Genomic DNA, 21,278 nt, shown 5'->3' with positions numbered 1-21,278 from the left:
AAAAAAAAAAAGAAAAGAAAAGGAGGAAGAATGAGGAGAAGTAGAGGCTTTCAGGTAACAGAGATGTGAGGGAAATATGACTCCCTTTCCTCTTTTTTGGAAAAATATAAGTTGTTAAGCCCCACTTGGGATGTTAGATGATCAAGGTTCAGTGTTACACTTCGCTGTTCATAAGGGAATATTCAAAAGCATAATTACTCATATCGTGAAATTCATGGTTTATTTATTTATGAGGATAAGAGACGTCTCCATGAAAAGTGAAGATCACCTACTGACGACCTAAGTTTTCTCATTTCTAATTTCTTGCCTTTTCACATACATTCTTCAAAAATAATAAGAGGGACTTTACTTAACAAAAGCCATCACTGTAACCTGATTCTTTGAATCCCTAATAATAAAAAAAAAAATACTTTCTCCAAAATGATTTCCAATTTTACTCACTGAGGAAATCTTCCAGGCTCAATACCATGTACATAAGACTAACAACATGTAACTAGTTACACTACATCCATAGCACTTCCAGCCCCCATAAAAATGCATTTTTCAATAATTATTGAGTGTCTATAATGTGCCAAGTGCTATTATAGGTATTAAGGAAAATGAATTAGACTAAACATTCTTTGTCCTCGTGAAACATACATCCCAATATCCCCAGTTTGCATACTCTCCCTTCCTACAAGGGGAAAACATTTTGAATCATTCCTTTATAGTGAGTTTTTGAAAACTACTTGACCATCAGAGATTATTGATGTGCATAACTCTACCGTACCCCTAATCAGAATCTTGGGGGAGGGATTTAAGAATTCTATCTATTCTATTTGAAGCACACTCTGAGTCCTTTATATGCACTCGTAGCATAGATATTTGGGAGAGGAAACCACTAGCCCTATTAACAGCATATAATCTAAGAAATTGATGATTTTCTTTGGACTATATTCGGGAGACCCTTTTTGATCATCCTGACTAACTTTACCATACTTCTCATCCTCAGAGAATGGGAACGCTTTCCAGGCTTTTTCGTAGCCAATTCACTTAGCAAAAACCAACAAGGCATGCGTTTTTAAAGGATACCCTTTATTTCTAAACAGAATGGCTATCTCTGTGGGGCAGATGCTCTCACGTTCTGCTTTGGGAAAGAAAAGAATCAACATTAATAATTAAGTATGATCCATAGAACAAAAGATTCATTTTAAAGATAAAGTTGAGATAATGGATACATAGGAAGTTTGCTCCTGAAAGAAAGCAATACTAAGTGAATCTCAGAAATCCATGTGTACAATATAAAACTTATTATTAACCACTCATTAAAGTAGTTCTTTGTGAGTTAATGATGATTGGTATAGTAAATATTCAATACCAAACAGCATGCAATCCCAACAAGTACAATGAGGTTGATGTTATTTAAATACTTTCCACAAATAGCTTATGTGCAACACATCGCTCTTGGTACTTTATAGATACTAATAAGACTTAATCCTTCGGTCTTAAAATGTATATTTTTTGTTATCATGCCCATTTTGCAGATGGGAAAACTGAGATTTCGGAGAGATAAGTGACCTACTTATGGTTATACGGCTCATAAGTTATAGCTGAGATTTGAATCTCTGTGCCAAAATCTGTGTTCTCCATCACTAACCTACTGCTTCTGAGTTTTTAAACTTCTTTAGGAGTCTCAGACCAAAGAAGTTTATGCAGTCCCATTAGAGGAACAAGAACGTATTGATTGCAGCTTCCTACCCCAATGCCTTACTAGGTCTGAATTTTATTTGACTCATTTTTAAAATGAATATAGCAATGTTGTTGAACTGGATCATCTAGTGGTTTCAGGTCCAAGCATGAGAGTGCCTTGGCTCTGAATGTCAGCTCTGCCATTTACTTGCTATGTGACCTTGAGCAAGTTACCTCTCCAAGTGTTTTTCCTCACCTTTAAAATAGTGGTTTTAATGGGACCTACATCATGCTATTGCTTAAAGTTAAAACAAGAGAGCCCATTTAAGGCACTTAGAAAGTGCTCAATAAATATTATTAGTGTAATAAATAGCAGCAGCATCAAGAAACTACGAACCAAATGATCTCCTGTGTCTTATATTAGCACTAAAAGCAGTTTATTTCTTTTCTAATTAAAAGAAAATTACAGCAGCCAAAATAACAAACCAAACCATAAGCCATAAAACCAATTATATCTTTTGTGGAAAACCCAGAAAAGCCATCGGAATCATTAATTCACCTGTTATTAGTTATCCCCTCTATTCCAGAAGGTACATGTTCCAACATCCTGGGACACCTCGCAAAATATAATCCCTGTGACTCCAAGAGGTCACATGGGCAGGCAGTTAATGCTTCTGTGTGAAAAGCTCAATCATTCATTTTATAAATTTCAGTTCAAAGCCTACACTGAGGTTAAGGAAAATTGACATTCAGTCTGTGAACTTAATGTCAAGCTCCAGAAAAACTCTGGGCGACACACGTTTCGTGATTAAGTGGACGCAGACAATAGCGACATGGCCAAATTGTAAAACAAGACTTGGAAATCACAGAAAATGTTGCTAGTTATTGATTACTGTGACCATTCAGTCGCTATTGAGCCACCCAAAAGAATCATTCATTTTCCAGCAGAGAGCCTGCTCATTTGCAAGATAAAAGAGAGACATTTCTGCACATGCCCATAATGTTCTTCGCCGCTGGGGGCAGCTTTACATAAGACTGCATTCACCGAAACCAAAGCAACAGTCGGAGCGGCTTTCAGAATGACAGTCTGCAGAAGTGAGCCGAGCGTGTGCAAGGTACCGGGCTCTCCTGCCTCCTGGGCTCCATCGCAGCTCTGTGGCTGAACTGGGTGCTCACCCCGGGAATTGCTGGGCTATGGAATACAGATGGGGCAGCTCAGGTAGCCCCACACTGCCTGGAGGAATACATCATGTTTTCCGATAAGAAGAAATTATAGAAGCCAGTTTTTTTTTTTTAACCCCCCCCCATAAAAAACTGTAAAGATGCAAAAACGTAATATCCATGAAGATCCTATTACCTAGGAAGATTTCGATGTTTTGCTGTGAATGCGGTGTTGGGATTTATTTGTTCTTGGAGTGTTCTGCGTGGCTGGCAAAGAATAATGTTCCAAAATCGGTCCATCTCCCAAGGGGTCCAATTTTTCTTCCTGGGTGTCAGCGAGCCCTGACTCACTACAGTGCAGCTGACAGGGGCTGTCATGCAAGTGGCCCCCTAAGCCAAAGCAAAAGACCTAAGGACGACCTTTGAACAATACAAAGGATGGGTATGTTTGTCATTTTTCTTCTTTCCTTCTTAAAACCAAAAAAGAGAGAGAGAGAGAGAGAAATAAAAAAAAATCCTCTAGTCTGTGTAATATTTCTGCCTTAATTGCTTTAGAGATTACCTTGCTCTGCTCTAAGACTATAAATTCAATTGCTTAGTGGACATGTTTCCTTGTTTAACTATTTAAAAAAAGAACCCTAAAGACAATTCTCTTTAATTACAAAGAGACGATAGGTGATGTTAAATGTTGTTGTCTAAATTTAATTTTGTAAACATAAAAAATACGTGCCTATTTTTGCTTGATGAAAAAAAATGAATTCTTTTTTGGGGGGATAACTTTTCTAAGTTGTTTTTATTTCCAGGTTTCAATGTAATTAGGCTACTGAGCGGATCAGCTGTAGCACTGGTTATAGCCCCCACTGTCTTACTGACAATGCTTTCTTCTGCTGAACGAGGATGCCCTAAGGGCTGTAGGTGTGAAGGCAAAATGGTATATTGTGAATCTCAGAAATTACAGGAGATACCCTCGAGTATATCTGCTGGTTGCTTAGGTTTGTCCCTCCGTTATAACAGCCTTCAAAAACTTAAGTATAATCAATTTAAAGGGCTCAACCAGCTCACCTGGCTATACCTTGATCATAATCATATCAGCAATATTGACGAAAATGCTTTTAATGGAATACGCAGACTCAAAGAGTTGATTCTGAGTTCCAACAGAATCTCCTATTTTCTTAACAATACCTTCAGACCTGTGACAAATTTGCGGAACTTGGATCTGTCCTATAATCAGCTGCATTCTCTGGGATCTGAGCAGTTTCGGGGCTTGAGGAAGCTGCTGAGTTTACATTTACGATCTAATTCCCTGAGAACCATCCCTGTGAGAATATTTCAAGACTGCCGCAACCTGGAACTTTTGGACCTGGGATATAACCGGATCCGAAGTTTGGCCAGGAATGTCTTTGCTGGCATGATCAGACTCAAAGAACTTCACCTGGAGCACAATCAATTTTCCAAGCTAAACCTGGCCCTTTTTCCGAGGCTGGTGAGCCTTCAGAATCTTTACTTGCAGTGGAATAAAATCAGTGTCATAGGACAGACCATGTCCTGGACCTGGAGCTCCTTACAAAGGCTTGATTTATCAGGCAATGAGATCGAAGCTTTCAGTGGACCTAGTGTTTTCCAGTGTGTCCCGAATCTGCAGCGCCTCAACCTGGATTCCAACAAGCTCACATTTATTGGTCAGGAGATTTTGGATTCTTGGATATCCCTCAATGACATCAGTCTTGCCGGGAATATATGGGAATGCAGCAGAAATATTTGTTCCCTGGTAAACTGGCTAAAAAGTTTTAAAGGTCTGAGAGAGAATACAATTATCTGTGCCAGTCCCAAAGAGCTGCAGGGAGTAAACGTGATCGACGCAGTGAAGAACTACAGCATCTGTGGCAAAAGTACCACGGAGAGGTTTGATCTGGACAGGGCTCTCCCCAAGCCCACGTTTAAGCCCAAGCTCCCCAGGCCCAAGCATGAGAGCAAGCCCCCCCTGCCCCCGACGGTGGGAGCCACAGAGCCCGGGCCGGAGACCGACGCGGACGCCGAGCACATCTCCTTCCATAAAATCATCGCGGGGAGCGTGGCCCTCTTCCTGTCGGTGCTCGTCATCCTGCTGGTGATCTACGTGTCATGGAAGCGCTACCCTGCCAGCATGAAGCAGCTGCAGCAGCGCTCCCTCATGCGAAGGCACAGGAAAAAGAAACGGCAGTCCCTGAAGCAGATGACTCCCAGCACCCAGGAATTCTATGTCGACTACAAACCCACCAACACCGAGACCAGCGAGATGCTGCTGAACGGGACGGGACCCTGCACCTATAGCAAGTCGGGCTCCCGGGAGTGTGAGGTATGAACCACTGTGATTAAAAAAAAAAAAAAAAGCGTGTTAAAAGCTGGGAAATAAGTGATGCTTTATTAAACTCTGGTGACCATAAAGGGAACACGGTGCCCCTCCCCCCTTCCTTCTCCCTCTCACTTTGCTGGCCAGGTCCTTCCCCGCCCGTCTGAGTCCATTCATAATACTGCTCATTTTCCCCTCATACATAATCAACCCATTGAAATTTAAATACCGCAATCAATGTGCAGTTTGAACTCTGGCTTAATATAATGCCTATTGTATGAGACCCTTCATTGATTTTATTAATGTTGCATTTGTTTTAAGATAAAACTTCTTTCATAACTAGTCTCCCACATCTGCCCTTATTCCACTCCTCTTAGGGCCAAATATCTACAGTTCTGGGTTTGTAGCTCATTGGAAAAGGAAGGACAGAGGTGAATGACCCCGGGTCCTGGGAGCCTGAACTGATTCTGGGAGGTGACTCAGTTACAGGAACATTTTAGAGACAGACCCCTTTAAACCAACGCCTGCCTTCAAAAGAAAATTGCAGGAAACTATCCAGAGATGGTGCTGGGTTACAGCAGCACCAGAGGCAGCGTCTGGAGGTGTCTGAGTTACAATCAGGGAGGCACAGGGAGAAAGGGTTGAAGGGTTAAAATGCTGCAAAGCAGGCAGCTGCCAAATGTGGGGAGCCGGTAACAGTTTGAAGTTTTAGATTTGAAGCCTTCTCTCTGAGCCCTGCCCCTGTAAAACCAGACGAGAGGTTTCCCTGTAAGTTTCTTCTAGCGTGTACGTTTAATAAATGATAAATAGCCAAGAGGCAAATTGGAGATGACAAATTTCTCCCCCTCCAGAGAGAAGGTTTGCAGATGAGCAGGCAGCTTGCTGTACCCCTGTGGCTGGGAGCCCACCAGAATTTCTCTTTCCAGCTCTTTCAGAGACCCTGATGTAGTTAGCAGAAGCATTAGCCCTGTCCTTCCTCTCCTTCTGTTCAGGATTTGTCTCAGGTTGTCCTGTTGTGTCCCATTATGTGTCCTGCACAGTCCAGTCCCCTAATGCCTGACCCTTCATTCAGATGTATAAAGAGAACACGCTTCAGGACATGCCTTCCACCAATAGCCTTATTGAAAAGCATGACTTTAATAACACCTTAATAAATGTATAAATTACATCTGAGGGGAAAAAAGATCAACCCTACGACAGTTCTCTTTGGCTCTGCTGTGGCTGACATTCCCTGATGTCCCTGTGTCCATCTGGATTGTGCACTCATCAGGACAACCCTGGACAGAGCCCCTTTGCAGGCTGCAAGCTGCATGCATGTTTTTATTGTCATTGGTGAAAGTTTATTGACTGCAGCACGAATATCATGCCTCTGTGTTTAAGTAACTTGAACCACAGTCCATTAAGGTTTTAGCAAAACATCTGTAGTCTGTATCTTTCATCCTCCAGAATGAACAGTTTTATGACAAGAAGCTAAAACCAGGAATCCCCACATCGAGGCTGTGTCATTTAGTTTGGCTGCCAAGCCCTACCTCTTTAACCAATGTCCCTGTTCTTTCAAAGCAGAATCTCTGCAGCAAAAAAAGCAAAAGTGAATGGCTAGTTCTACTAACGGTTTTCTATTATTTGGAGGTTTTTCGTATGCTGAGAGGAAAAATCTAGGCAAATCGCCATGAAATATAATCACGAGAAAGCCACATTCTTAAAATCATACTTTTTATAAGCCATGAGGAAAAAGGAACATTTAAAGTGGGTTTCTCAAGATACTTTGATTTTGATTAAACCTATGATAGAAGCTAATGTACAAAAGCATCATCGCTACGATGTGTACCCATGAATAATTGTTAAATATTCATTTATTAATGGGAAAAATCACGTATTCCCAATTGATTAATAATGCAGATACTTCCTTCCAGCACTGTGAACTGGATGGTTGAGCTCACTGTGATGTTTTTACTAAGTTGTAATTTTCTATTTTTCATGAAGTGTCAGTACGTACATATTCCACCTAAAAGAGACATTTTCTTTGGCCAGCTTCATTTTTATCTGTACTAAAGATCAATTGTATTCATTAAATACAGTCTTAAAGTTAAAAAAAAAAAGTCCATTTCTATTCTTCAACTTTACCTTCTGCCTCATTTCTGATGGATACCAAATATATTTTAGGTCACACACATTTATACTTACATCTCTGAATTCTTGCAAATTCTCAGTGCTATGGTGCTACTAGTATATATGGCATATGCGTGTTGTATTCAAAAGCACCTTTAAAATTCAAAGCCATTTGGTAGGTAAATAAGATTAAATGATGGACATTTTGGGAGGTAGTCATTTTTTTAATACCTAAGTTGTCTTATAAACTTCATGATGGATAAAAGCCAAAAGAAAATCCCTGAGGTGGTAGAGCTCATTTTGATTCAGGACATAAAAATAAACAAACAAACAAAAGCAGCAACAACAACAACAAAATAAACACCACCTTCTCTCCCCCTTCCCTCCTTTGAGGACGAAGCTTTGAACTTCCCTACTTCTCAATCTCTCCTGAGCACAAATATATATTCTTGTTAAGTTAGACAGTAACTAGTTCACCACTGTAAATCTAACAACTGACCCAGGTTCTCCTGCTAAAAAGTTGTGTGCCTCACCTCAGCCCAGGGCATTTTCCGGACTACACAGTCCATAAATCTATTTTCATAAGGCTTTCAAGCTCGTTGCATTTTAGAGAAATGTCACTGATATTCAATTTTCGGGTGCAAATTTACATAAAATACCTAACTTCCCTCAAAGGCAACAACAGTGAAATATCCCACGCGACCTGTTGAACTATACAATAAAGACTCATCGAGGAAGAATAGCTTCAGTCCCGGTACTCTGCTTTACCAAAACACAGAGGAAATGGAGTTTAGTCTCTGCACTGCTTGTGGGTTTTTTTCCATTTTTATGAACTCCAGAACACACAGCACTACTGCGGCGTGAGTTAATGGGCCCGTGCCACAGTCTTCTAAGCAATACTTATGCAAGATATATCCCATTTAAATGAGTTTGTATTTTCCAAAGATGTTGACATTACATCTTTTCAAAGAATTTAAACCATTTTTTACTTGATTTGGTGAGTCAACTACCTAAGTAGACAGGCAATAAAGCGTATTTCTATGGAGCAGCAGTGACCTCCAGTGGCGGCTTAGGCTAAATGCAGCTATTTATACACATTTTACCTTTTTAGCCTGAATCCTTATGTAAACATGATTTACAGCACAGATTTTTGAATCTGTACATCGGATTTGGATTTCACTTAGCTCGTTTATCTAGGAAACATAATTTTTATGTCTTTCTAAAAATGTATATTGCCTTTTTTTTAAATAAAGCCAGAAAAAGAGACCATAGAACTGGCGCTGAGGGCTAGAAATAATGTATCCAAAGATGAAACATGAGTCATAACGCAATAGGACTAGAGAAGAAATATTTTAAAGTATATCTGTACTCATCAATACTGGACAAGCATTGTGACGTTTCTATTAAATTGACTCATAGTCTCCATAGGCCGTATATTTCCATACAGCGTCATTTAGGTGGGGAAACAAATGTCAGCTTTAATAGAGAAAGAATCAGCGTCAGTTATTTAGCAGTCAGGAGGTGTATCTGAGCTGACAAGGAAGGGAGGCCTCCTCCTCCATCTCTAGAACTGTCTAGTTTGCTGATTGTGCCAGTGACCTGTGCTTTGCCCCAGAGTTTTCTTCCCTCCTCCCCCTTCTCAGCCAGCTGAACACTGGTTCTATCAGGCTCTCTGACAATGAGGTTACAGTCTAAGAGGTGATGATTCATGGATAATCAAATGATGCTCTCCTTCTTGGGAAGGGTAATGCAGAGTCAGATTCATGGATTTGGCAAGACTTTTAAGGATGCTGTAGGTGCCTGAAATATCTTTTCTTCCCTTGACATTTACCAAGATCAGAACTCAAATAGTTTATTGAAAGCGTGGATTAGCCTGGCCTCAGAAACAAGCATGAACTCATGAAGCCTAAGACAAAATGAGTTCCAGATATGGCAAATGAGAATTGAGCCATAAGAAATGAGAAATTCAGAAAACTATGTTGCCTTTTCTGTTCTTTCTTGTCCCCCTCTGTTTTCATGAGAATCTAGGTCTATAGCAAACCCCTGGAGTCTTACTAATCTTGGATTCTCTAACTGTATTTAAAATCAGATGTCATTGGGAAAAACTATGAGCATTAAAAATAATATTGGTAAATCTGAAGGACAAACGTCATAAGAGAAATAGAATGGGTGGAGGTTAGTTTGCATTAAATTGCTCTCAAAAACTAATAAAAAATCATATACAGGTGAAAGTGACTGTTTCCCTAATCATAATAGCCTACAGAATTGGACCCAAATTTTATTTTGCCTCGCATCCAAAATCATTGATGATTTTACATAGTTGAGTAGAATAATAAAAATATTATATAGAAAATCTAAACAAAAATAATTGATAATCATTTTCATTTGAAGAAAATAGTACTGCCACACATGGGAGGCTACAGGCCTTAGAAACTAAAATCCAAATCCAAGCTTCTCTGACAAGTGATCTCAGGTACATTTCTTAGTTTTTGTGAATTTAAAGTTTCACATACATAAAATACGTAGGTACTATTAACTACTAAGGGTCATCAGGAGAACCAAATATGAAAAGTACTCTGTAAACTTCAAAATGATGACAACCTATTCTTTTCAGAAAACACTTAGTGAGATATTCAGCTATGTCTGCTGATGTTCTATATTTGGCATAAGTCAAAAGTAATCACTAACCTCTACGTTTCAGAAGTTCAAACCCATTTTTACATCACTATCAGGTAGAATTTAGTTTGTGTTTGACCTTTGGTTTCCATATGAACACAGCTTCTTCTCCACCCCCTAACCCCATGTTATATAAGTCTAGGAATGTACCAGTAATAATTACAATGTACGAAAGAAAGAAATAAAGACACCAAGCAGAGAACACTGAAACAACATCAAACTAAATGAAAATTCTAGCTCTATCTCAAATCACGCCAGTACAGCAAAGGCTTTCAATCAACATCGAGTTTACTTATCCATTTCCTCTTCCATATCGCTGTGTTCAGTCCTTGTTGACTTTATACTGTTTGTTTATATAGCCATGGCCTAAAAGTACTAGGGTTTTCCTTCATGAGTCATGCCTTTTGTAAAATTAAATACTTTATCTATCAATGAATGACCCAAACCTCTCTCTCCCCTGGAGGTAGCTGCTTTTACCGAGTATGAGGTAGCAGATATATTTTCAAGCTTTTTATAATTTAAGTAGACATAACTGTTCCTCTTTGACAGGTGAGTTCCTATGACAGCTCTAGAGAGCAAAGATGGCCATTTTTCAGAGGAAAAAGCATTTGTGAATTTTATACTGTTTTAACTTCACAGGGTTATAGATGGACGTTCTTCCAATAGGTCTTCTGAACATGTGAAGATAATTCCAAAAACACAGAAAGAACAGAAATGTCTGCAGAAGACGTCTATTTTACAGTTGTCCTCTCTGACAACAGGATTCCCATAAGCACAATCATTCATTTAATTGGGAAGAAAATAAGAGAGAAAATAGCTTCTATCTTATCCTTTTTAGCAGATGTTGTAATGAGTTATTAACTTTCTTGACAATGATACATGTTTTCTTTTTATAATTAGGAGCCCCACTTCTCCCATGCAGGGATTTCGTCTATTCCTTTCTCCCACTTTTATTGTTTCCCTTACATGAAAGAGTCCTCCACTTCAACATCACAAAAAAGCCTCCATATAAATCACCACAATTTGGCCCTTTTACATGAAAAAGCAGTATTATCTCCAAAGGAAATGTTCCATAATTGCATTAAATATTAGAATGAAAAACAAATGTAAATGTGGCTGGCTCTTCTGTTTTCTCTATAGTCTCCAAAGCACCCTCTGCAGTATCTTCTGATTTTCAATGGAATAAAGGAAATAGAGCTCAATGACCAGTACGGCCAAGAAGTAAAGCTTACTCTATTTCTTGTTAGTGAGCTCACTCCTAGAAAACAAGGTATAGGGTTTGACGTGCGAGAGTACACAAATGCGTTTCAATAACCAAGAGCACTCATGTCAATAATCAGAATTTTATCTTCTTTGAAAGAAAATGCAAATTGGGGGGCTTGACATATAAAATGACAAAGCAAATACGACATTCAGCAAAGGCAATTTTTGTTAAAGCTTCTTCACACTAATTACATTTATCCAGAGTGTAAAATACAATTTGCCAGTAAAGAGCAAAGTATTTCAGTGGATATAATCCCTTACTCAGCATTCTTGGCCCTGAAGCTTATTAATAAAGTAGGATAAAAGAAAATGTCCTCAGATAGTGAAGCTGTAGCATCAGGAGGCTGGATTATTGGGCGGTATTCATGGCTTCAACTGGTTGGTCCCACATACAGCTAAAAAATGCTCCTTGTCATTAATATTGATCTATTATACTTTCTAAAAGAAGGAACATGCATGCCAACTTCTACCACTCGCTTTGATACAATCAATCGGAATCTCACAAGAACTCTAAAGGAAACTTGTAGAATATATCATGTTGATATTAAAGAAATAGCTCGAAAAACTCTGATTAACCTGTGATACGATCACAACAGTAAAAAGATCACAACCATGAACGTAGTTACAACAGTGGAAGTCTAAGAAGTTTAAAAATCAACTCCTCTCTTTGAGATCAGTGTTGGCAGGTATTTATCCATTTATGAAAGGGATTTTGCCCGACCTATACAAGATTTTAGTGTGAAAAGGTATAAATACTTGGTTTATGTACTGCCATATAGTTAATGGGAAGTTTTAGACTATCATTGAATTATGATTAAGATGAAATATTTCAAATTAATCAGAATATGGCAGACACCATATTACATAAGTAGTTTGTGTTTTCCACCAAGCTAGCAATGTTGGAGATGCCTAGAAAAAGAAGCCTATCCACAGTGTGTGTGTGTATGCCTTTGTATGAAACTAGGTCCTTATAACATACTAAGAATTTATATATATATATATATATAAATTATTACATGCATTATCTCATGCTTTGATACCTTTTATAGCCTTATATTACCTCTGTCTTTCTGTAAGTTTTATTCACTAATTCTGTATCTTTTCACTTCTTCATAAGACTTTTGGAAAATAATTTGTACCCCACCTAAATAAGGCCTCTCAAGCCAAATTATACGTCTCCAGATCCCATGGTTCACCATTAGGATATCTCTCTGCTAGCTAAATTCTAACCTGCCGGCATGGCGTTCCTCCCAGCCTGTGGTACCCGCTCCAGCCCATCTCATCATTAAGAAGCAGCACGCACTTAGTCCTACAGGCTTTTACAGGGAGGACGGAGTAGTAAAATATAAAAATCTACATATATTTCTGTGGGCTTTACTGTGGTCATTTTACTGGTCTAACGCACAGAGATGTGTAGGGTCTTTCTTAGTTTATGCTGAAAGGCAAACGCATTAAGCTAGCTATAAATTAAAAAGAAAAGGTGAAGGTAGGTAAAAAAGATAGTGAAAAGCTATTACATACTATACGTTTTTTAATCTTAGAAATTCTCCGAAATGATGGAGACCCTATAATTCGCTTTCTTGACAGTGAATTTATCCTTCCCATTTGCCATCATAGTCTTGAATTTAAGCTTCACATTCCTTTCATTTTTCCATTTCTAAACAGATTTTTGTGGGTTTTTTGGGGGGTGGGGTGGAGGGGTGGGAGGGTGTTGTTTTGTGTTGAGCTGTTTTCTGCCTAAAGATATTCTCCCAGTTCTTTGAGTACAGCACTTTGCTTTTCCAGAATTCCCAATCCAATGTTGATCTTGTCCGAACGTTACGGGGCAATTTGTCAGTTTTATGGTTGGAGCAATCAGACAGAAGGACTGACTTGTCCCTAGAGTACAGTCTCATTATGCCTGGGATATCTGCCCATTTATAAGTATTAACCATAGTGAAATCCCTCCACCCATTGGTCCCCATGGCTCTCTTGGTTCCTCACGCCTTACCCAATATCTGCTCTCAGCTCCAGTGCAGTATCACGTCCCTCCCAGGGGCATTTCCCTTTAAATAGAGATAAAAGTGTTTCACTAAAGGTGGGACAATAATAAACAAAGAGCAGGTATCACCAGCAGGTTGGAGAAAATGCTTCCAGGAGAAAACAGCTTTTGCAAGCACATCTGAAATCATCCTTCATGGATTCCTCTGTATTTTTCTCAAACATGAGACTGGGCCTTCACCACGGAACCCAGGCAAAGCCAATAACCCGTATTGTATTCAGTAAACTATAGTGAGACATATCTTTAGTGAATTGCCACGGGCTTTCACTTTAGTGTTTTCTCCATAGAGAGGCAACTTCATATACTAAAGAGAACTTGGGCTATGGATGCAGCAAGAACTAGTTTGAACTCTGTCTCTGGGATTTAATAACTGTAAAACTTAGAGTCTTAGCTTCTTCATTTTAATAAAAAAAGATATGTACAACAATGTCATAATCACAGGATTAATGCAAAAAAAGGCAGAGAATCAGCATCACTTACATACTTCATGCGTTTTCTTTCCAGGTACATGTCATATATTATTTAATTTAATATTCATAAGGATCCTATGAAGATTAATTGAGATGATATAGATACAATCACTTAGGACAGAGGTTAGCACATAAAAGTCACTTTCTCCTTCTATTCCTTAGGTCCCAGTGCTAACAATTTCAGGACCACAATGTGCTTCACTAGTGATATTCCACTATCCATTTTTATTTAGAATGATAGATTCCTGGAAGACCTTCGAGAAATAGTCTAAACTACCACAAACTTGGGGCCTTCTGAGCAAACAGTTAATACTGAAGAGTGATAGCGGTACATGAAACCAATCTCCTAAGCTCCCAACAAAGCCAAACCATGTCTTCACATTTATTTCCATACTTTCTCCCACACTGTCACCTTGGTTCGTGAAGTAACACGTGCTTTTCCCAACCTCTGTGTCTTTGCTCGAGTAGTTTTCTTTTTGAGAAACTCTTTCCTCACTCCCAAGAGGTCATGTCAATTCCCGAGTCTTTCTGTAATTGACCCAACTCAAGTTCTACTCACTCTATAGAAATCTTCGTAATCTTGTTTTCCCCTCTATCCCAGGGTATTTTGTGCCTCTATCAGAGACAACATCCCTGGTTGCCCTGGGGTGGAATTATTAATGTGTCTGTATTTCGTTTTTGAGGAAATGGATCATCTTGCCTTTTCTTTTTTTTCCCAGTGGGTATTAGTACAGTCTTTTATTCATGAGAGATGTTTGCTGAATTGAATTTCTGGACATTATTATAAAGTTATTATTACAAATAATCTACAGCAAATATTTTCAACCATAGAGAAACTTAATTGTGTCAATCTCATGTTTATGTATGCTGTCAAGTGGTACATTTTGTGTTTTTATTTCATACACTCTTTTTCACTATCTGTAGTCTTCTCGCTTATCATTTAATTAGCTTCAAAAATTACAGTTGGCCTTTGAGCACTGCAGGTGTTAGGGGTGCCAATCCCTTATATAGTCAAAAGCTCCTGTCAAACTTTTGAATATCCCAAAATTTAATAAATAGCCTATTGACCTGAAGCCTTACCAATGATAGTGACAGTTAATCCATATTTTGTATATGTATTTCACACTGCATTCTTACGATAAAGTTAGAAAAAAGAAAATATTAAGAAAATCATAAGGAGGAGAAAATATATTTACTATTCATTAAGTGGAAGAGGGTCAACATGAAGATCTTTACCTTCACCATCTTCATTTTTTTTGTTTTTGAGACACAGTCTCAAGCTGTCACCCTAGGTAGAGTGCCGGGATATCACAGCTCACAGCAACCTCAAACTCTTGGGCTTAAGGGATTCTCTTGCCTCAGGCTCCCAAGTAGCTGGGACTCAAGGTGCCTTCCACAACACCTGGCTATTTTTGTTGCAGTTGTCATTGTTGTTTAGCAGGGTTCGAACCCGCCAGCCTTGTGAGCTGGGTTCGAACCCACCAGCCTTGTGTATGTGGCCAGTGCCCTAACCACTGAGCTATGGGCACTGAGCCTCACCATCTTCATGTTAAGGAATCTGAAGAGAAGGAGGAAGAGGAAGAGTTGGTCTCAGGGGTAGCAGAAGTAGGAGAAAACCCATGTGTAAGTGGATTCATATGGTTCAATCCCATGTTGTTCAAGGCTCAACTATATTCTTACAAATACATAGTTTTAAAGAATGTTCTGATTGAAATTGTTTCTATGCTGTGAATTATTTACCAGTGGTTTTCCTTGTAACAGTTATTAAGACTACAAACATTTTAGGGATCATGTTAAATTGACTAACAGCTAAGATAAAATGTGAGACAAAGAAATAATATTTATTTCTAAACATTAATATGCCCTGATTTTAGCAGAGGCTGGGTAATCCACTTTTATTTAAAAGCCAGATATCTGTGACCTTTCTTTGCCTACTTCCATGTGGGAAATGGGTTTGCTCTTTAGCTCTGATGTCTCCTGATCTCATTCCCAATTCTCTAAGGCTTATGCATGGACACATGCTGAGACCACTCTCACCATACCAAGGGGGCCACCTACACTATCACAAAGACTGTCTTTGGCTTTCTGGTTATACACATTTCCAAGGTAATTATTCTACTATATATGTTGTAACTTCAAACACTCAAACAAGCAGCAGTGCTGCCCTTTCTCACATCTTAAAGAGTGATCATACACCAGGCACCTTTGATGATGCGATGTCTCCTTTCTCCCCTCTCTTCATCCCCTTACTCCTTTTCACTAAATTTCTTTTCTTTCTCTCGTTTCCATTTAAAACTTCTTTCAATTTTCTGTCTATCCAACCTTTACAAATAAGTCACTCTATAACAACTTAGGGATATGTACCTTCAGACCGAATTAAAATGAAACTCTAGTGGTTTTATCTCTTACAAAAGCAGCAATTAAAATGACACGTTCTAATAATTTAATGTAAAAGGGAGCAAAAATTGTATTTGTATTCAACAGCTTTGTTTGGGTCTATAAATGAAGAACTATAATTTTATAAATTGTGGTTTCATTTCAGAAATAGAAATGACTTCTTCCCTAACGTATTTTTAAATTGCATTTGAATTAGGATTTGGAAGGTAGGGGGGATTTGTAGACCTTCCAAATATTCCTTTTCATATGAGGTATCACTCAAGAGCATGGTAATCTCTGGCATCAACACAGCAGATTTCATTTTTGGAACATGCATAATAAGAGAATTAAAATAAAACTTTTCTTTAGCCATAAAAACTTACAAAGGTTTTTGAGACTCTTCAATCCATTTTCTTACCTTCTGTTTGAAATTCCAGGTTAATTTTATTGTACTTTTCACAATCTTCTAGGACTGCATTCCTCAGTCCCTCTCTCAATTACTTTTTAAAGTATCACTGTAATCATTGCATCTTTTTTTTTAACCTCTAACCTAAATTCTTCTTGCTCAAGATATACCCAGTGGTTAAGTTTCTTTGTTTGTTTGTTTGTTTGTTTTTTGTAGTTTTTGGCCAGGGCTGGGTTTGAACCCGCCACCTCCGGACTATGGGGCTGGTGCCCTACTCCTTTGAGCCACAGGCACTGCCCACTTACTGAAGTTTTTTAAATTTTTGTTTGTTTTTCTTATCTTAAAAAGGAAGAAGTGAAAGAAATAGTTGAGTTTTATATCTGTTTATATTTTCAGTCTTGGAATCGGCTTGGACCAGTTCAGGTAGAGGGTCCTGGGATCCGTAGCTCCAGAGTTTGAAAAGATAGGAAAGTGTTGTTATGAAATTTACATTAATCTACTTATATTCAAAAATTCTTTGTAGAGTATCTAAAGACATTTGAATGGATTAAGTCCAGTGGATAACTAACCTGTAACCGACTATAAAGATGAGAAATTTCTGACAAAATCTATTCAGCATTTTTCAACATGAGACTGGCACATTTTTTTTCTGGAGGTCAAATTTGCATATAACTCCTGGAACCATAAATACTTTCCCAGTTTTATGTTAAACTGAGTTAACATAATGGTTAAACTAGTCCCATTTTGTTGACTCAGCTCAGAGCTTTGTTTAAAAAAAAAAAATCCCAAACAACTAACCTATCTGATTTTCAATTTGTATTTCCACTGTACCCAAGTGCAGATGCCATCTCTGGTAGTAATCAGACAAAACCAATGTAGGTTTCTACATTTTTCTGTGCACTCCGTAACAGTAACCATCCTGTGGTAACTACAGCATAACTCACAGTGTTATAAAAACTGGAACTAAATTTGCTGGAGAGTCATTTTAGAGTTAATGAAACCTTCTCCACCTGTAATTCAAGAAAAAAGAAAAAGCCCAACACTCTTAAAGACGCTGGGGGTAAGGCAGTTTGAGAAATAGAAGTCCTCTGTTTAGCCAGGGAGGTACTGTACAAGGCAGACAGCTACGCCACAGAAGAGAGACAACATTTCCTCAGCTGATTCGGTTCATTAACATGCACAGTTACAACAGACCTTCTTAGAGCCTGCAGCTGAATGACCGAAGTCTCCCTTTTACTCCCGCGTCACACAATCGTGAAGAGGCAGACCTACTGCCCAAACGCAATTTGACTCACTAAAATCCAACACTATAACCACAAAATACATTTCTCAGGTGCATTTTAAAAGACGGATTATCAAGATTGATGACATAAGGATAGAAATCATGTGCAGCGAGGCGCTACCAAGAGAGCATCCTAGGTTCCTCTCAAGGTAGTTTTAAGTAAAATTTACAAATAAATCTTAAGGGGAGAAGCCTACTCTGAATGCAGGCGTCTTGGCCCTCTTTCCTTTCAAATGTATGAAATTTGAATCTGACAAACGGCCCGTCTGTTGCCAGAATTTATAAGTGGCATGAAAAAAAATCAAAGGCCACAAAAGCTATTTGTCAAATAAACTGCAGAACGCAAGATCGGGCTGCAGGGCTCATTTGCAGAACTCATGATGAGCACGGGAGGAGGGGACGCTAACAGCTGCAGCCTTGACCGCACTGCCCGGGCCAGCCAGAATTCTAGCCGCGTGAGCTGAGTGTGGCTGAAAGAGGGAGCCAACAAATGAATTAAAAAAAAGAAAAATGATAGAAGTTCTCACATCCAAGTTTTTATCATATCAGTACATCAGCGTATACAAATGAGTGTCTGCAAAACCATCTCAGACACATGGAGACTGCAGGGTTTAAAGGTATTCGATGACATCTGTTCATGGGAGATGATTTCTATTTCTTTGTGAAGGGGAGAGTTTACAGATATTGAATCAATTAAAGCTGGAGTTTCAGAAAATTACGGTATCGCCCTGGTTAGCCTGGCATTATGACATGACGCCAGTTTCCTACTGTAAAATGGGAATAGTACTTCCCGTTCCGGGGTAACCTTGAGGATAAACTAATACAGCGTAGGTTTGTGGGTACAGCAGTTGATCAATAAAAGGTAGTTTTCTCCCCTCTCTCACTAGAGGTTTTCACAAGGCAGAAAAAGTTGATTTGAATGGCAAAATTAAAGGTCTCACATTAAACATTTAAATTGACAAGTCTACATTGTATCAAAAATGGTTAAATGTCTCTGGAGCTTAATCTATCCCTCATTAAATCAAACCTGAAAAGGTTCAACCAGATATTTGGAGGCCCTGTGTTAATACTGGGGGTGCCACAAATGTGTACGCGTTTTAAGAGACCTTCTTGGAAGTAAAATCGATATTCCCCAAATGTTTACAAATTGCAGGTATTTCTGAACCTTCAATGAGCCAGAAACAATAAAAAAAATGAAAATTTAAAAAGAATCCTAAATTGCAGGTAAAATGGATGTATACAGCCTGTCTAGGGTTATTTGCCCAGTAATGGCACTTTCCGTTCAACTTCAAAAAGTAATACATACATACTATCTCTTAAAACGCATATACATTTTTTGGCATTCTCTGTATATTAAATACTTTCACTTATGATGTTAAGTTTTATTCTGTAACCTTTTTATTTAGCACCACACAGAAAAATTCTTTCTCTAACAATTCAGCATCATTTCCATTTCGTAAACGTTACTTGAAGATCTGGTTCCACTGTCTTTCAATTCTCTTTTTAAAACATTGCCCTAATGTCTGTGGGTCTCTTCCTAAGTCTCTCTATCTGTCTCTTCCTTGTTTGCCCCTTTCCCACCTTCTCTTTCTCTCTTTTTCATTATTCTACCCCAAACATGGACATATCACATTCGCCATTCAGTACTCAACAGAACATGCTATTACCATTATAATCATATTACTTACCATATGACTATTATAGTAAACCAAATGGCTTGTATAACTTAGTAACTTATTTATTTCTAGTGAGAAATAATTTAGGCATTTGAGGGAAGGGAAAACAGATTTATGTTTTTTATCGAGATTTATGTTTTTTAAAATTTTAATCGAGTTTGTGAAATGATGGCTATCTTATGCACAAGCAAAGAGTTACAAAGAAAGAATGCCAATGGCCATCTACTGAGGACCTACTATATGCAGGCATACAAACGGATTTTTTTTTCTTCTCAGGGAAAACAAAACATAACAGACGTTAAGGGATGTCAGAAATTGAGTCACATCAATAGAAAAGTCCCTTAAGTTATTCAGTTTTAGAAATTCACTTCATAAAGCATCAGATTTTTTTTTTTCCAAGAGAGAAATTTCGTTTATGTCCTCCACTGGAGACATAATAATTAGTTCTTTTTGAGGACTTTGAAGAGAGCAGAGATGTTAAGAGCTATAAGAAATTCTAAATCACACAAGATCTGTGAAATGCTGGATATTTAACACAAACCTTATGGAACTGTTATGTGTATGTATTAGTTAATTAGTTAATGACTTTGAAGTGTTAAATCCTATTAGATATATTTTTTTTACACTTTAGCACATGTGAGAGAGACATTACTCTGTCTGAAATTAGAAACTGACTATACCACATACCATTCAAAAATAGTGTATCTTTTCATAGTATACCTCCAAGATGTTCTTTCCTGTTCTGAATATTTTTTTCCCACAAACGAACCCTAGACCCTTTAATTGTCAGTATTGGCATTGGTTTCCAGTTAACACTAAGCACAGCCTTGAGAAAGCCTCAGGGTGAGGTATTTTGTATAATAATATAAAGGTGCTGGATATGATGGTATTGGGGGCGAGCATTAAACATGCTACTGAGTGCAGCTCTTACTATCCCCTATCAGGGGGACAAAGACAGGCATATCTCAGAGATCTCTTAGGTTGGGTTCCAAAACTCCATTTACCATAGAGCAAATATCACAATAAAACAAGTCATGCAGTTTTTGGTGTCTAAGTCCTTATAAAAGTTATATTTATAACTATGCTGAAGTTTAAAATGTGTAATATTCCTATGAATAAAAATCTACCTTAATTTAAAAATACTTTATCACTCCCTAAAAGCCTTGTCACCTGAGCCATAAGTGACCCATAACCTTTTGCTGGTAGACAGTCTTGCCTCAGTGTTGACGGCTGCTGACTGAACAGGGCGGTGGTTGCTGAAATTTAGGGTGGCTGTGGCAATTTCTGAAAATAAGACCATAATAAAGTTTGCCACATCAGTTGGCTCTTCCTTTCATGCTACATATCTCTGGTAGCCTACAACACTGTTCGATAACATTTTAATCACAACAGACCTTCAGTTAGAGGCAATCCTCTCAACCTCTATTGCTGCTTTGTCAACTCAGCTTTAGGTAATTCTCTGATTCTTCTGTTGTCATTTCAACATTGTTCCTGGCATCTTTACCAGGAGGACCTTCCTTCTCATTTGCTCATCTGTAGATGCAACTCTTCATTCATCAGAATGTTATCATGAAACTTCAGCAATTCAGACACATCTTCAGGCTCCATTTTTAATTCTATTTCTATTGCGATTTCCCCCACACCGACAATTACTTTCTCTGCTGAAGTCTTGAACCCTTCATGGTCATCCATGAGGGCTGGAAATCACTTCTTCCAAATTCCTGTTATTGTTGATATTTTTACCTTCTCTCATGAATCACAAATAATCTCAATGCATCTAGAATAGTTAATTCCTTCTAGGATTTCAATTTACTTTTCTGA

The 21,278-nt window shown here is 38.3% G+C and overlaps 2 protein-coding genes across 3 annotated transcripts in view; one reads left to right on the top strand and one right to left on the bottom strand.

Annotated features, from left to right (window-relative positions):
* CTNNA3 (catenin alpha 3) overlaps positions 1 to 21,278 on the bottom strand; it is a 1,564,769-nt gene that overhangs the window by 885,343 nt on the left and 658,148 nt on the right. The window lies entirely within an intron of this gene.
* The window catches only part of LRRTM3 (leucine rich repeat transmembrane neuronal 3), a 182,046-nt gene continuing 163,512 nt past the window's right edge, over positions 2,745 to 21,278 (top strand). Inside the window, exons 1-2 of the mRNA XM_003783623.2 lie at positions 2,745 to 3,271; positions 3,633 to 5,164. Coding sequence (XP_003783671.1) covers positions 3,268 to 3,271; positions 3,633 to 5,164 — 1,536 coding nt within the window. The 5' untranslated portion in view covers positions 2,745 to 3,267. The remainder of the gene's footprint in view (positions 3,272 to 3,632; positions 5,165 to 21,278) is intronic.

This window comes from Otolemur garnettii, unplaced genomic scaffold (genome assembly GCF_000181295.1).
Source record: "Otolemur garnettii isolate 467f Iridium unplaced genomic scaffold, OtoGar3 scaffold00008, whole genome shotgun sequence".
In the NCBI taxonomy this organism is placed as follows: Eukaryota; Metazoa; Chordata; class Mammalia; order Primates; family Galagidae; genus Otolemur; species Otolemur garnettii.
This window is presented reverse-complemented; position numbering and strand designations above follow the sequence as displayed.